The 13,842-nt window shown below is 42.4% G+C and overlaps 2 protein-coding genes across 14 annotated transcripts in view; both read left to right on the forward strand.

Annotated features, from left to right (window-relative positions):
• The window catches only part of ptprja (protein tyrosine phosphatase receptor type Ja), a 31,278-nt gene extending 23,710 nt beyond the window's left edge, over positions 1–7,568 (forward strand). The window contains exons 20-30 of one of the 3 annotated variants that reach the window (XM_061772632.1): positions 984–1,096; positions 1,187–1,274; positions 1,371–1,415; positions 1,574–1,661; positions 1,820–1,910; positions 2,554–2,630; positions 2,763–2,897; positions 4,055–4,171; positions 5,235–5,395; positions 5,930–6,065; positions 6,148–7,568. In XM_061772632.1, the coding sequence (XP_061628616.1) occupies positions 984–1,096; positions 1,187–1,274; positions 1,371–1,415; positions 1,574–1,661; positions 1,820–1,910; positions 2,554–2,630; positions 2,763–2,897; positions 4,055–4,171; positions 5,235–5,395; positions 5,930–6,065; positions 6,148–6,306 (1,210 nt within the window). In that variant the 3' untranslated portion in view covers positions 6,307–7,568. Of the gene's footprint in view, positions 1–983; positions 1,097–1,186; positions 1,275–1,370; positions 1,416–1,573; positions 1,662–1,819; positions 1,911–2,553; positions 2,631–2,762; positions 2,898–4,054; positions 4,172–5,234; positions 5,396–5,720; positions 6,066–6,147 lie in introns of those variants that run through there. The other 2 variants (XM_061772633.1, XR_009788443.1) reach the window with 2 other exon arrangements.
• A 1,222-nt stretch (positions 7,569–8,790) lies between these two features.
• osbpl5 (oxysterol binding protein-like 5) overlaps positions 8,791–13,842 on the forward strand; it is a 69,545-nt gene continuing 64,493 nt past the window's right edge. For 5 of the 11 annotated variants that reach the window (XR_009788419.1, XR_009788421.1, XR_009788422.1 and 2 more), the window contains exon 1: positions 8,791–8,991. The gene's annotated coding sequence lies outside the window, so the exon portion shown is untranslated. The remainder of the gene's footprint in view (positions 8,992–13,842) is intronic. The other 6 variants (XM_061772501.1, XM_061772503.1, XM_061772507.1 and 3 more) reach the window with 2 other exon arrangements.

Below are 13,842 nucleotides of genomic sequence, written 5' to 3' on the forward strand. Positions count from 1 at the left end.
CTTGTTATAGCGATAGCTGTTGTAGTGGTGAAGACCTTCTGTGCACCATACCAAGATGTGTTCTGAATATTGCTCTCTTATCACATATCTAAATAAGGTAACCAAAGTAGTATTTACAAATAAATACATAAAAATAAACTATGTAAAGACAGAACATTTGCTGTAGACCTGTAATTACACTTACTTTATGTTTACAAATAGTGGCTTCTGCTCAAAAATGAATTAGAGAGCAATAAAGCCTGCAGATCGGTGATTCTCAAAGTGCGGCGCACGTGCCACTCGCGGGGCGCACACTCTTTCTAGTGGTCCACTTCATTAGATGCAACTGGACTTATTTGAAATTCAGTACAGTACTTTTAGTTTCCATGTGCAGTACTTTTTGTTCAGTTTTTTTACAAACATTTGTACTTTTCAACTACAGCACTCTTTTTTCAATTTAAGTAACTTACAGCTGTTGGTTTTTAAACATTGAAGTCATTTTGTTTGTTACCTTATACGTAATACATTTTAATTGAGTCATTGTTCAAGTACCCTTTATTTGTCTTCCTATATTTAAGCACAGTGTTAATGTTCAAAGTGCGCATGTTACAGTCGCTTGTCGATGGCCGAAACGCAAAACCTCCAATCTGAAAAATGTACTTTTCTTTGGAGAAAACTAAAAACGCAGTATTCTGCGTCAAGGTCAAATCCGCAAATCCGCAAATCCGCAAATCCGCAAATCCTGACAGGTTTTGGATTCTGACCATGAATATACAGAAATGTTGACGGTCCTGCACACAATGTATACGTAGACTTGGGTTCTGTATAGAAATTCCCCAAAAGCGATGATAACTGCTTGAGTTGCAACGTCAAAACACAGAATCTAATCACATGCAGTCCTTCATATTGACCCTGGCTATGACTTCCACATAGCACCATTATGCAGCACAGCTCACATCATTCATTGTTTTGCTTTTACATGTTGTCGTCGTTTTGTCCTGCAGGTATGCCATTGTTTTGTTCACTCGAATGAGTCTGCAATACCACCGAATACAGGTGGGGTCACATGCATCAATCACAAATGTCTATCCAGCGATAAAACTCCCACAAAACCCAGGTACCGTGCAGTTTCAATATGGAACGGTCTCATCATGTGCTCACTTTCCATGACTTGAACATCCACTCATAATCTTCGTCAATGTCATAGTTGTTATCAGCGTTGCTGTTGGAGCAACGTTGGGGATTTTCATCATTCTCTTCATCATTCTCATTGGCTTCATTGTCTACTGGAAAAGGTTTGTCACCATCATGAAGTCATGTCAAGTCACGAACGCGCGTGTGTGTGTGTGTGTGTAGGACACAGCTTTCAACTCATTGTCTGTATGCTGTAGGTTATCCAAAAAAGAATCGTCAGACATCCAGATTCATTCCATGAGGTAAAAATGTTCATTTCCAGCTTTGCCATAACTTTCAGTCAATAGGACTTGATTTCTTTCTTTCTTTGTTGCAGAGACAAAGTACGAACCTTTGACATCAAAGTTCAGCAAAAGACATTTGTACTCATGATTACTGTCTTGTCTTGTCATCTGAGCAGAAGCGCAGCGGTGAGGCTTGAGGACTACGAAGCTTACTACAAGAAGCAGAAGGCGGACTCCAATTGCGGCTTTGCCGAGGAGTTTGAGGTGAAACATTCGCTCGACATCTTAACCACGTCAGCCAATTCACTTTTCCATGGTTACAAATAGGTATTTGTCTTGTCTGTGTAGCTTGATAATATATGTATTGAAATCCCTTCAATATAGGCACACTATTACTAACAAGGGTTTTACATTCTTTGAAGGAACTAAGGCTGGTCGGTACATGTCACTCAAAAGCAAGTGCCCTGATTCAAGAGAACAAGGCCAAGAATCGCTACAACAATGTGCTTCCCTGTGAGTCCCCTAAATGGATCCAACTCTATAAACTGTCTATAAACTAGTATACCTTGTGCTCGTCCATATAATCAGTATAACCGTTCATGCCTCTGCCCTAGACCACAAAAAAAGAAATACTCTACACCATCAAACTAGCTACACCTGCAGAATCTAATGAGATCCAGTCCAAGAGTTGTAACAAAAAAAAAATCTAATCAAAGTCATATAAATAATAATTTCATCTAATGTTTATCAGTGGCATCCTTGTTGCTTCACGACAAGAAGGTCCTTGGTTTGATTCTGTGTTTTCTTTCCTCTCTGTGAGTAGCGTGTGCTTCATGTCAGTCCAAAGTACTTTTGGCTAATAGACGTGGGAGGTGCTCTCGTTACCTGAATCTTATGTTCCACGCGCAAAGCATTCAAATGCATGTCAGTATGACGCACTGCAACAACATGGTGTTCAATTAATACTCCGCATGCCGGGAAATGTTATCATCGCAAAACCAAGAATTTTGCTACAGCTCTAATATGGGATGTTGTTACATTGTAGAGGTGTACTTCATGAAGTTTCGTGCGACGGTCTGTTGCAGTCATGAAACAACACACTCGTTCTCTCATCATCATTCCCTTGTTTAATGCTACCACTTCTCATGCCTCCTAGATGATTCTTCTCGAGTAAAACTCTCTATCATTCATGGAAGTCCATATGACGACTACATCAATGCTAACTACATGCCGGTGCGTACCGACTCCCTGTGCCTAAGTCATTGCTTCCTCATTCTACACTCTTTGCCTTCAGCCCTCCATTCATATTGTTACCCGAATGAACGGTGTTGACGTTTGTGCATGGACTGCCGTGTCATTTGGCAGGGTCACAACTCCAAAAAGGAGTTTATTGCAGCCCAGGGTCCGTTGCCCATCACTGTCAAGGATTTCTGGAGGATGATATGGGAAAAGAATGTGCACACCTTGGTCATGCTGACACGCTGCAATGAACAGGGCAGAGTGAGTACACGCTGACCACACACGGAAGCGTCTGAAATAATGCTGAACAAGAACATTTCTATGGATACGTTGCCAATAAGGTGCTCCCATTTTGTGGCCTCTTCTCTTTTAGTTGTATACTGCCACACCATGGCACATTCAATTGCATAATATTAAAATAAAGCAATAAACCGTACCGCAGTGGTATAGACATTTGACCGTTACTGACGCTGCAGTCTGCAGAGAACTTATAACTTATGTTTTGCTTTCTTTCTTTCTTTCTTTCTTTCTTACTACCATCCATCAATTTTCTACGACGTATCCTGTTCAGGGTTACCGGAAAGGTCGTCCCTTGATTGGTCATCAGTTCATGTCACACTCACATTCACACCTTCAATCACAGAACGGCGACCGATTTCACGTTGAGAATGATTGCGCCCTCGGACCTATGGAGAAATTAATAGAATCAGAGCAATTCTGTCTACAAAAAGACTGCTAAATGTAGTTTAAATTGGATTGCATTTGTGACATTTCAAAAAGAAACATTTTTGTTTACATTTTTTTCAGCGAGAAATGCCACTGGGACTCATTCCTGATTGACGTTATTCCTATGGAAATACAGTGCACGCAACCACAGGGATCTCTGTAACTGTGTGATGCTACCGCGTTACAAAATGTAATGTGGCTTAAAAAACTTAATGTGTCAATGTGTTCTTTTTTTTTTAACCTGTCCTGTCCTGCTTGGTCAGGCAGTGTGGCGGATCTGGATGTCTTTTTGTGCTGCAGTTTTGCTGCGCAAGAGGGGAGTTTGATATACTCCCTCTGACATTACATAGGATTTGGATTCTCTCTATATTATGTGGACTAGGAGGGCAGTGCTACGCCCTGTCAGGAAGGGAAGCACAGGACAGGACAGGACGGAGAGGTAGTTAGCCAGGCTGTGCGACCGGTGGGTGGTGGCAAACATCCATGTCAAGCATTTGGGTGCAAATGAGAAGACAGTTCAGGAAGGTAACGTCATCATAATGGCTGAGCATAGCAAGCCACGAAATCCCACAAGCATGTAACTACAGAGACATGTTATTGAATCAACACTGTCAAATATGCACATTTGTCACTGGAAAATAATTTTTAAAAAAAATGTATTTTACAACTCAGTCTTTGCTTTGTCTCTACAGATCAAGTGTGAGCAGTACTGGCATTCAAGCACCAAGCACTTTGAATACATCCGTGTAACAACAACCTCTGAAATAGCACTTGATGACTGGACCATTAGGGACTTTGAGATTAAAAATGTAAGGGGATCGTTTGTCTTCCTGAAATCTCACTTTTCAACAGTATGTAATATTGAACATGCTACAAGCTGAATCCAATGCAGGAGAGACGCCTGTAGAAGCCCATAACGTAATAACGGCCTATAACCTAATCAAAGTCTTGAACATGTACCGGAATAACGTTTCCATCGACATTTACGTTACTTGCTCGTTATTGTTATTCACCTAAAATGTGCCAATTTTATAATGTAATGGGCCCATAACCTCCGTCCATCCATCCGTTTTCAACACCGCTTATCCTGGTTAGTCAATCCCAGCTGACTTGGGGCGAAAGGCGGACTACACCCTGAACTGGTCGCCAGTCAGTCGCAGGGCACGTGTAGACACGGACAACCATTCGCACTCACATTCACACCGTCACTGAGTGGGAACTGAACCCACGCTGCCTGCACCAAAGTCAGGCGAGTGTACCACAACACCATCAGTGACTGGCCCCAGAACCTAATATTAAATCAGTTATTTCATTTACAATTTTTTTTTTTTATCAGGCCAATAATATAGTAATCATCCAATAACGTTATTGGCAAAACGTTATTATGGTATAGGTTCAGGACTTGTATTACATGATTGGCCTATTACAGTTTAAAAAAGGCACTTTTATTATGTTATGGGCCGTTATTACATTATAGGCTGTTATTACGTTATGGGCTTCTACAGACTCCAAAGTGAGATACTTTCCAACCTTCGGGCCAAAAGTCAAATTCTTACAATTTGAGCAACTATCATCATTTAGTGCTTAAAGTATTTCATCTATGTAATACAGAGAAGTCAATCGTGTTAGTGAATGGGCAAGACTCCACTCAAGATCGACTAACTGCAAATTAACACATTCACTGCCATTGACGGCTTTAGAAGTCAAATATCCATGTTAACTGGGAAGGCTGGCAGTGAATGAGTTAATGTCCAGACGCTACCATGTATAAGGCAAAGTGCTTTCTCGCTAGGAAATAAGTGTTGAAACTATGTGAAAACTTGGGATTGTCATATTTGTTGATGCTCATCCATGTAGCTGTGTGTCCAATAGGTGAAAACAGCAGAGACTCGTTCAGTACGCCAGTTCCACTTCACAGCCTGGCCCGACCACGGCGTACCGGAAACCACCGAGCTCCTTATCAGCTTCAGACACCTGGTCAGAGAGCACATGGATCAATATTCCACCAACTCTCCCACTGTGGTCCACTGCAGGTTTGTCAGAACAAACAGTCAGGGACACTTTTGAAATGTTTGTAGTTTGGGGGGGATTCACTGACAAACTAAGACCATTCAATAGGACATTGAGTGGGACTTGAGTCCAGGGCAGCTGCATGGAAATCATCTATGTGCCACTACACTCACTGCCGACGGCCCGACAATTGAGAACATCTAAATGCAATTTCACAGCATTTATGAAATAAAAGGGATTCCACCATGTCAGCTACACATTGAACATACGAACGTACGGTACATCCTCATAGGACTGTCCTTGAACTCTCTATGATACAACGATGTTTGAAAACATTTTTTTGCGCAGGTGAAAGACATGGCAGCACAGCGAGCGACTGGTTCGCACATCTGCCTCACAGTTCCGAGGTCCCGGGTTAAAGAAAGATTTTTCCGACCCAATTTTATTCAGCTCCTGTCAGGCGCACGTAGCAATTTGGAGGCCAGTGATGCAATGGTACCCCTCCTGTGCTACTGTATGTAAATGTTAACCTGGCATTGTGGTTCTCTCCCTGTCAGCGCCGGGGTGGGCCGCACTGGCACCTTCATAGCCATAGATCGTCTCATCTTCCAAATTGAAAGGGAAAACGTGGTGGATGTATACGGCGTCGTCCATGACCTCCGCGTGCACCGCCCGCTCATGGTGCAGACAGAGGTGCATATACGACACACCTCCATTCAGCGTTCTTTGTCTAATTGTTTGATGTGGTTAACATCTGCATTTGATGTCTGTGCAGGACCAGTATGTCTTTTTAAACCAATGTGCAATGGATATAATCCGCTCAAGAACTGGAACTAATGTGGATCTAATCTACCAAAACACTGCCGCGCTCTCCATTTATGAGAATGTGGAACCCAGAAAAGGTTATTATAAACACGGATACCACAATACATAAGTCCAGCTGAAGCACTCATGTCTTCTACTTCATTTGTATTCAAAGTATGTAAAGGAAAAGGGAATGCTTTTCTAAAATGCCACCTGTCACATATATGTTTAGGACTGTTCTCGTTCTCCAAATAAAAAAAATGTTGTATTTTTTTTTTAATCATGTAAATTGTTAAGCAAATATTAAACTGGTGAGGTCATTTGCTATAACATATTTGAATTGTGTAGCTGTCTACTGTAATTATACTGGCTTAATACTGTATATGACTGCTCAGGTTTATGGGTATTTCTGACACTTGTAAAGCGGAAAGAAGAAATTGTCTTAAATTGAACTGTTGGTCTTGTGCCTCTGCGATGGGCTGGGCGACCAGTTCGGGGTGTAACCCGCCTCTCACCCAGTCAGCTGGGATAAGCTCCAGAACGCCGCCGACACTAGCGAGGACAAGCGGTACGGAAAATGGATGGATGTCCCTTCCCTATGAGTCTTAAAACCGGCAGATGGGACTCAAGTGACACCCACATTTCAAAATAGAATAGAATAGAACTGAATAATATAACAGATTTATTATGGCTTTGCACATCCTATTTTATTTTGAACTGTGTAATGATAAGTTTTTTGTTTAATAGCTTTTTTTTTGGGGTATTTTCATACAGTGATGTGATTAATGCACTGGATGCATTTATGTTTCTCTTATACTCATTTGTAAGTAAAGAGGCATTTTTTTTTATCGGCTGTATTATTTGCCTAGTTTGGAACATTCATCGTTTTATGAGGTCACGCTATTTTTAAATGTCATCTTTCATGTGCATTCTCACGTCTCTTCTTGCCGAGCATAATGTCAAACATTCGTGTCGATGGGATTAACATTGTTGTGATTTTTGTCTCTGCTCTTAGAAAAGATCTTTTTTTTTTTTTTTTATGAGACCGGTACATTCTTTGAAAACATTATTCAAATTGTCAGCCTACCAGTCTGTTGCTGTCAAAAGCACTTTAAGAAAATCAGGAAGTGCATACTCAGAAAAAAATGTGTAGAATTTAGTGTACGATTGTATTATTTGCTATGAGATGCTTGCTGGTACAATGCAAATCTGTAAATGACCCGAATTTATGATTACTGTGATTTTTAAAGAAGCAAAATGGGGATGAATGGTATTACAATTGGAGTTATGTGAATGTCACCAGAGGGCGCTATCTACGTGTGCCGGTTTAAAGAATGAGAATGAGTGTCCAAACACATGGGCTCACACACAAATAAACGATGCATATCCGTTCTTTTGTTCATTTTGACGTTCACCGCACAAATAATTGATGCAAATTCGATCTTTTGTTCATTTTGTCTAGAGAGAGAGAGAAAGAGAAATGTTTATTTCGCTAGCTGTCCATCAATGTGACACTCAGACACAAGTGTTTGTATGAGGGACCGTTTGAGAGGCCGTTTATGAGCGGGTTTGAGTAGTGTGTATGCGAGGGTTTGAGTAGTGATTATGACAGCAAGACTTTCACTCGTGTGTATGAGAGCGTTTGAGTTGTGTTTAAGAGAGCCTTTCGGTAGCTTGTGTGTGAAAGCATTTGAGCAGTAAGTGTGAGAGCTAATCCTGAATAATGAGGCTAACGGCCCCTCACAGAGTCTCGTGCTGTAACACTTGTAACACTCTTGTCTCGGACTCTGGATTCTGGAATAGCCTTCATTGTCGTTTTTCCGTTGAGATCGGTCGAGACCAGCACTGATCTACCATTCTTCAACTTCGTTCAAGAGATAATTAGGAGAAGCACTTGGTAAAACAACAAATACCTTCAGTTCATGTGTTACTATAGGCCCTCCACCACCTCGCAATGACTGAAACCTTTGAGGTGTTGTGACTGGACACTGCCTCCACCCCCACCCTTTATTACGAGGGCTGTACGGTGAGCGACTGATTAGCACATTTGCCGCAGTTTGCGGGTTCAAATCCGGCCTCGCCTGTGTGGAGTTGGCATGTTCTCCCCGTGCCTGCGTGGGTTTTCTCCGGGTACTCCACTTTCCTCCCACATCCCCAAAAGACGCGTGGTCGGTTAATTGAAGACTCTAAATTTCCTGTATTGTGAGTGCAAATGGCTGTTTGTTTCTATGTGCCCTGCGATTGGGCGCCGACCAGTTCAGGGCCTTTCGCCCCGGAGTTAAGCTGGGATAGACTCCAGCACGCCCGCGACCCTAGTGCGGACAAGTGGAACTGAAAATGGATGCTTAGATGTTGTTTATATGTTCAACCTTATCATGCTTAAAAATAGAATTTGATGGTCCTGGTCTTGTGTCGGTCTTGCTTTTGATTTGGTCTCGACACCCAAAAGTCTTGGTCTGGTCTCGGGCAAGTCTCGGTTTAGTGTGGTCTTGAGCGCAACACGACTGCAGTCTGTATGTAGTATTATTCGATAATTGAGTCCATTAAAGAGGTTTGTTCTGGGCTGTACATATGTTGTACGCCGCTCGTGCAGCAGGGGGCGCCAATGCTCCCCCGCTGCGGCCGCAGTGGTCTCCGACAGCCCTCGTCTCCGCTCTGTCTACGTTGAGACGGAGCAACTTCTCCGGAACACAACAGTCCTCCAGTCTCGCAGCGTAGCAACCCTCCACTCTCCTCGCTCCTTGTGGGTATGACGCCGAACGGAGACGGGAGCCTGCAAACGAGCGCATGAACACCGAAACCCGGTCGCCACAGAGTAAGTTTGCATTTTTGGGGAGGCTTCCTCGCTACATGACGTCGGTTGAGATAACTTGCTATTTTTAGCTCACGTCACTTGTAGTATTTCTCCGGAATAATGTGCGTTTGCTGCTGCTCTTATTCCGTCCCGTACTTGCGAAAATTGCACTAAGTGGCAAGTCTATGACATGATATAGATTCCGTCCTTTAAAGCGACGGTTATTTCGAAGTGCGTAACGGTTCGCCGTTTGGAGGAATTCGCCCACTTTTGTCCGTTGTGAGGCAGGGCACAGGCTAACGTGTCTAGCTTAGCGTTAGCCACACGAGCCACGTTAGCGAATTAGCCCAGCCTTCTGACCAAGGTTCTTGTTTTGTTTGTTTTTATTGTGTTTATTTTGCTACATTCGTCAACAACCAACACTGGCCATTGATCCGTGGAAAGCAATGATCGCTTGACCCACTGATGGCGTCTCCATCCGAGTAACGCGAAGCCCCATCAAGGCACATGTGACACGCCAATCCCTCGAGATAAACAGCGAGGATGAATGTGCATCGGAGGTTCGTCCTTCAACGCCATGCGCCAATGTCATGTGAGAAATAAAGTGGTGTGCCATGGCGAGCGATTCCAAAGATCACGGAGTGACTGGGAGACATGAAAATGGTGTAACGTGTAGGCGTTGTCATTTTCTGATTGGGGGGGTTGACCGAGCAGAAGCGGATTCTCAATGGCAAATGCTTGTCTGCGGTGTCCCCCTTCCCTCTGTTTACATCAAGTATTTGTGTCAACTTTTCTTTTTCTTCAAATCTGCCGTAGCCTTCTTTGCAGATGTTCACAATATGATCCGATTATTTTGGCACCCATCGCCATATTGAGGTCTTTGAAATGTTGTTCAAGAAGAAGAAGAAGAAGAAGAAAAACCATTCAGTACTAGCTCTGCTCTGCCTCGGGTGTTGACACAGATAAGAAGCTCGTCATATAGAAATCTGGGACTTCGCTTGAAATGAGAACAACACTTAAGTTAAAAAGTCTGAAGAATATGTCACTAAAACTCATCTCAAAAAATGACATGGTACAATGATTGATCATTAAGAATTTGCTTAGTTGTGTCTTGAAGCAATTGAGGAAGCGCTGTTGATTTAGCCTGTTTGTCGAAAGAAAGACAACATGATATGAACTATTGGATGCTCAGCGGCAACGACGTAGACGTTCACTATGCAAGTCCTCCAGGCGGTTATTCTGCTCGTTACTGCGTGGCCTTGAAAGAGGAGTTCAGAGCAGTCAAAGAAAGATTTGCACATTCCTGCAAAAAACAGTTAACCAATTCTAATCAATGTTGATCAAGGACATTTAAGAAAATGTCCATCTCTCTTATCAAAGCCTTAATGACATATGCACACGATTTGACTCAAGCCTGTTTGTTATCCAGAGTGAGTCAGGCTTAATGACTAGTGGTGGATGTGTAATAATCTACTATTGAATGACCGTGTCATGACACCCTGCAAAACTAGAATGCCTTTGTGATTAGTAATACTGACGGGCCAACGGAAGTAGGTCAAGCGATCAATAAAAATCCACTCTGCTTACATCTGTGTGGCTTTATACACTGAACATCTAATGTCCTTTTGATGAACGCTAAATCCTCCATTAACAACAAAATAGTCCATGCAATTTTTTTCCCCATTATAGCTTTAGTAATGATTAACATCTCCCGACGTTGATCTGTTAATGCCAACGTCTGCTCGTGACGTGTGACGCGCTACCTTGCTCAGGCGGGGATTTTTAATGGTGTTGCTCCCTAAGCCTATCAACTAGAACTCTGGCTCTGCTTGGCCGCAGGATGATAAACGAGGAGAGAGTGATGGAGGAGAATATGATGGCTGCTGAGAATTCAAAGCTCTGTTTGAGTCGCGTTCCGTGGGTGATTTGTGCTGTGTTTTAATCACTGCTCCTTCTAGCGGCAAGGCACGACAGATGTCCCAGCTCCCATGCTGTGCAGTGCTAAATACTTAAAAGATGTTCAAGCAGACACTTAAGACCTGACCTCTACACCCTTGTCCCTGCTCTGAAACCTGCTGGGACTTGTGGTGCCTTCCTTGACACCCCCCGCAAAACCGTTTCAACAGACTGTGTGTGCACTATAGGCATACAGTGGAACCGTAAAGTTCCTGTAAGGTGAAAATAAACATGTCTTCTTCATTTGACTACCACAGGGAACAGTTGTTTAAAAACCCTACAAATTGGAATGATTAGAACAATTGCCAAGTATATGAAATGAAGCTTTAAAATTTTGAAAAATGAAGCAATTCTCACAGCTCAACTGTCAATCAAATAGCATGTCTCCAACCTGGAAAAATGGATCCTACTTAATTTAGCAGTTTTCTTTTCCCTACACATGACGTCAGGATTAAGGCGTGAAATTATATCTGCTTAAAGCCTTCTGTGGCTGGAATATATGCCGGGCTTTTCTCTGCCACAGCAACGAGGCACTCTTATCAAGAAGCCACGTCAGCCCGAAGACCCCTGTCCGCATGCTGGCTGTCATGTCAGACTTTTAGTTTTCCCTTGCTCTTCCACCTTAACTTGTCACGGCCTACAACGAGGCATTCTAAAGCAGCCACGTTCACGCACTCTCCGCCGACGACAAGGTGCTCTAAACTAGTGCTCACTCCAGCCCAAAGCACCGGTCCACACGCTGGGTCAAGTCAGACTCCCCCCCCCCCCCCCCCCCCCCCCCCCTCCCTTCTCTCACTTCTGGCTTACTCTGCGCAATGTATGCGCACTCAAGGCCGACAACGAGGCCTAAAGCAACCCCGGCAGTAGGATATCTGGATGGATGCATTTTCGGGGTGTAGGCATAGCTAGCGAACTGCTCATCGTTATTGTGTCGGATAGTCGCTGAAGTGTACAAAGGCCCTCAAGTTCTTATATAGTGGGGGATGGGCGACTGCGTCACTGGGCGCCGTTTTAGCCATTACCAAAAAAAATAAGGAAAATTGAACTGGTGAAAAAAAAGAGTCATGCTTTATCTTCACAATTGAGTACTACATACAGTAGTTTATAATGGATTTAGAAACACATCTCTGAATCATATGGTCTTTAAAGGTTGAACATAGTCCGTTCATGGATGTTGACTGACCAGTTTTTTGCTCAGATTGAAGCAATTTTACCAAATTATCTGTTCTGCGATCAAACTGACACATTTATAACACCCATATTAACTGTACAGGCAGTGTTTTATTTTTGCATACTGACCAGTTATATATGTAGTCCAGCATGTACACAACCTTCGCCCAAAGTCAAGCTGGGATGGGCTCCAGCTTGCCCGTAATAATGAGGATTATAGAAAATGGATGGATAGAATCTTAACAATTGATAAACTTCGCTTCCATATCCTTCCAATTATCTGCGCTGTGTTACCTGTGCTTGTTGCCATGTGACCTTGAAAAATACTCATTTATTTTAAGAGACATAAAGCCCAAAACATAAAGTGTAACGTTCGTTTAAGGTACTTTTTTTTCTGAGTTATCAGATATGGTTGGTTACAAAAAAAAACTGTTTGAAAATCCACAAAATCGTATGACACATTTGCAGTATGAAAGAAAATACATAATTTACCCCTCTTCTCATCCTCTTTGACTGTTTTACGAGTGTCTTCCAACTGTTTGTGATCATCTGTTGCCGTAGCGTAACACTGCAACTGCAGTTAAAAAAACAACAACCAAAAACAACTAACACAACAATGGCCAGATAACAATTTTCATGACATCCAAGGTTTTAAAACTGGCGGTCGCCCGAAAGCGGGTGGAGGGGCTTGAGCGCCTTCCAAATTTATGAGTAGGAAAAAACCATACCAAAAAAAGCCTTATGCATGCATAGGACGGCAGGTTTTTTAAATTATTATTTTTTTTGCATCCACTTCAAGAGGCTATCTTGATAATTAGGGGATTGCCGTTAGCTCTCAAAGTACAAAGTAGCATTCTTTGACAGACTGCTTTGCCAAGAAAGTTGTATCATTTTATGAAACACTTTATGTTAATTGCACTTGAATGCTTCCGCTGCAAAAAAAGCGCCAGCAAATCCTCTGCTCTTTAAACTTTTACTTTGATTCTCATTTTGCTTTAACAGTGGGTGCACTCAAGGGTCGTTTGTGGCTCAGTGATGTTCCTCAGAGACTTAATTGTTTTCCTCTCATGAGCGTATGCGAAATATGGGCTGATGCTGCTCCATCTTAGATGTGTCTCACTGCCCCCAGAGAGTAAATACTCTTTTAGCCATCTATGTTGTGGTAAAATTCCTGTTGCTCCCTTGGCTAGTAAAGTATTTACTTAAAGCGACTCAACAGCTGTATGTGGTTCATACAAAAAAAGTACCTCTCTTTCAAATGTCACTTTTCCCACAGAAAAGTCAATAAATAAAATATATATATTTGACAAATTCTGTCAGGGTATGTACATTTATGAGCACAACTGTACATATGCAGTCATACGTACTTCTGTCTTATAGGATTAAAGTGGAGGCTACACCTTTTTCATAACCTCTAGGGGGCGGCATATTAGAATGAAAGTGATACAGCTTTTTCCTTGCCTCTAGATGGCAGCATACATTTATAATATGTGAAAGTTTTTTTCCACTTTCCCCTATACCTATGTATAATGCACACTATTGACTTGACACATTTTTTTGGGGGGGAAATGTGTATTATACTCGACAAATTACGGTATGTTCTTTTAAGGATTGCTTGAGGTATGTTCACGTACTTTTAATACGATACGGCTCGCAAACCGGCAACAAAACGTGATGTGGCATAGCAAGCTAGTGCTAGCACTAACGGTTGTACGTAAACATGGTGGCGCTATGTCGAATTTGCGT

This window comes from Phyllopteryx taeniolatus, chromosome 5 (assembly GCF_024500385.1).
Source record: "Phyllopteryx taeniolatus isolate TA_2022b chromosome 5, UOR_Ptae_1.2, whole genome shotgun sequence".
Taxonomy (NCBI): Eukaryota; Metazoa; Chordata; class Actinopteri; order Syngnathiformes; family Syngnathidae; genus Phyllopteryx; species Phyllopteryx taeniolatus.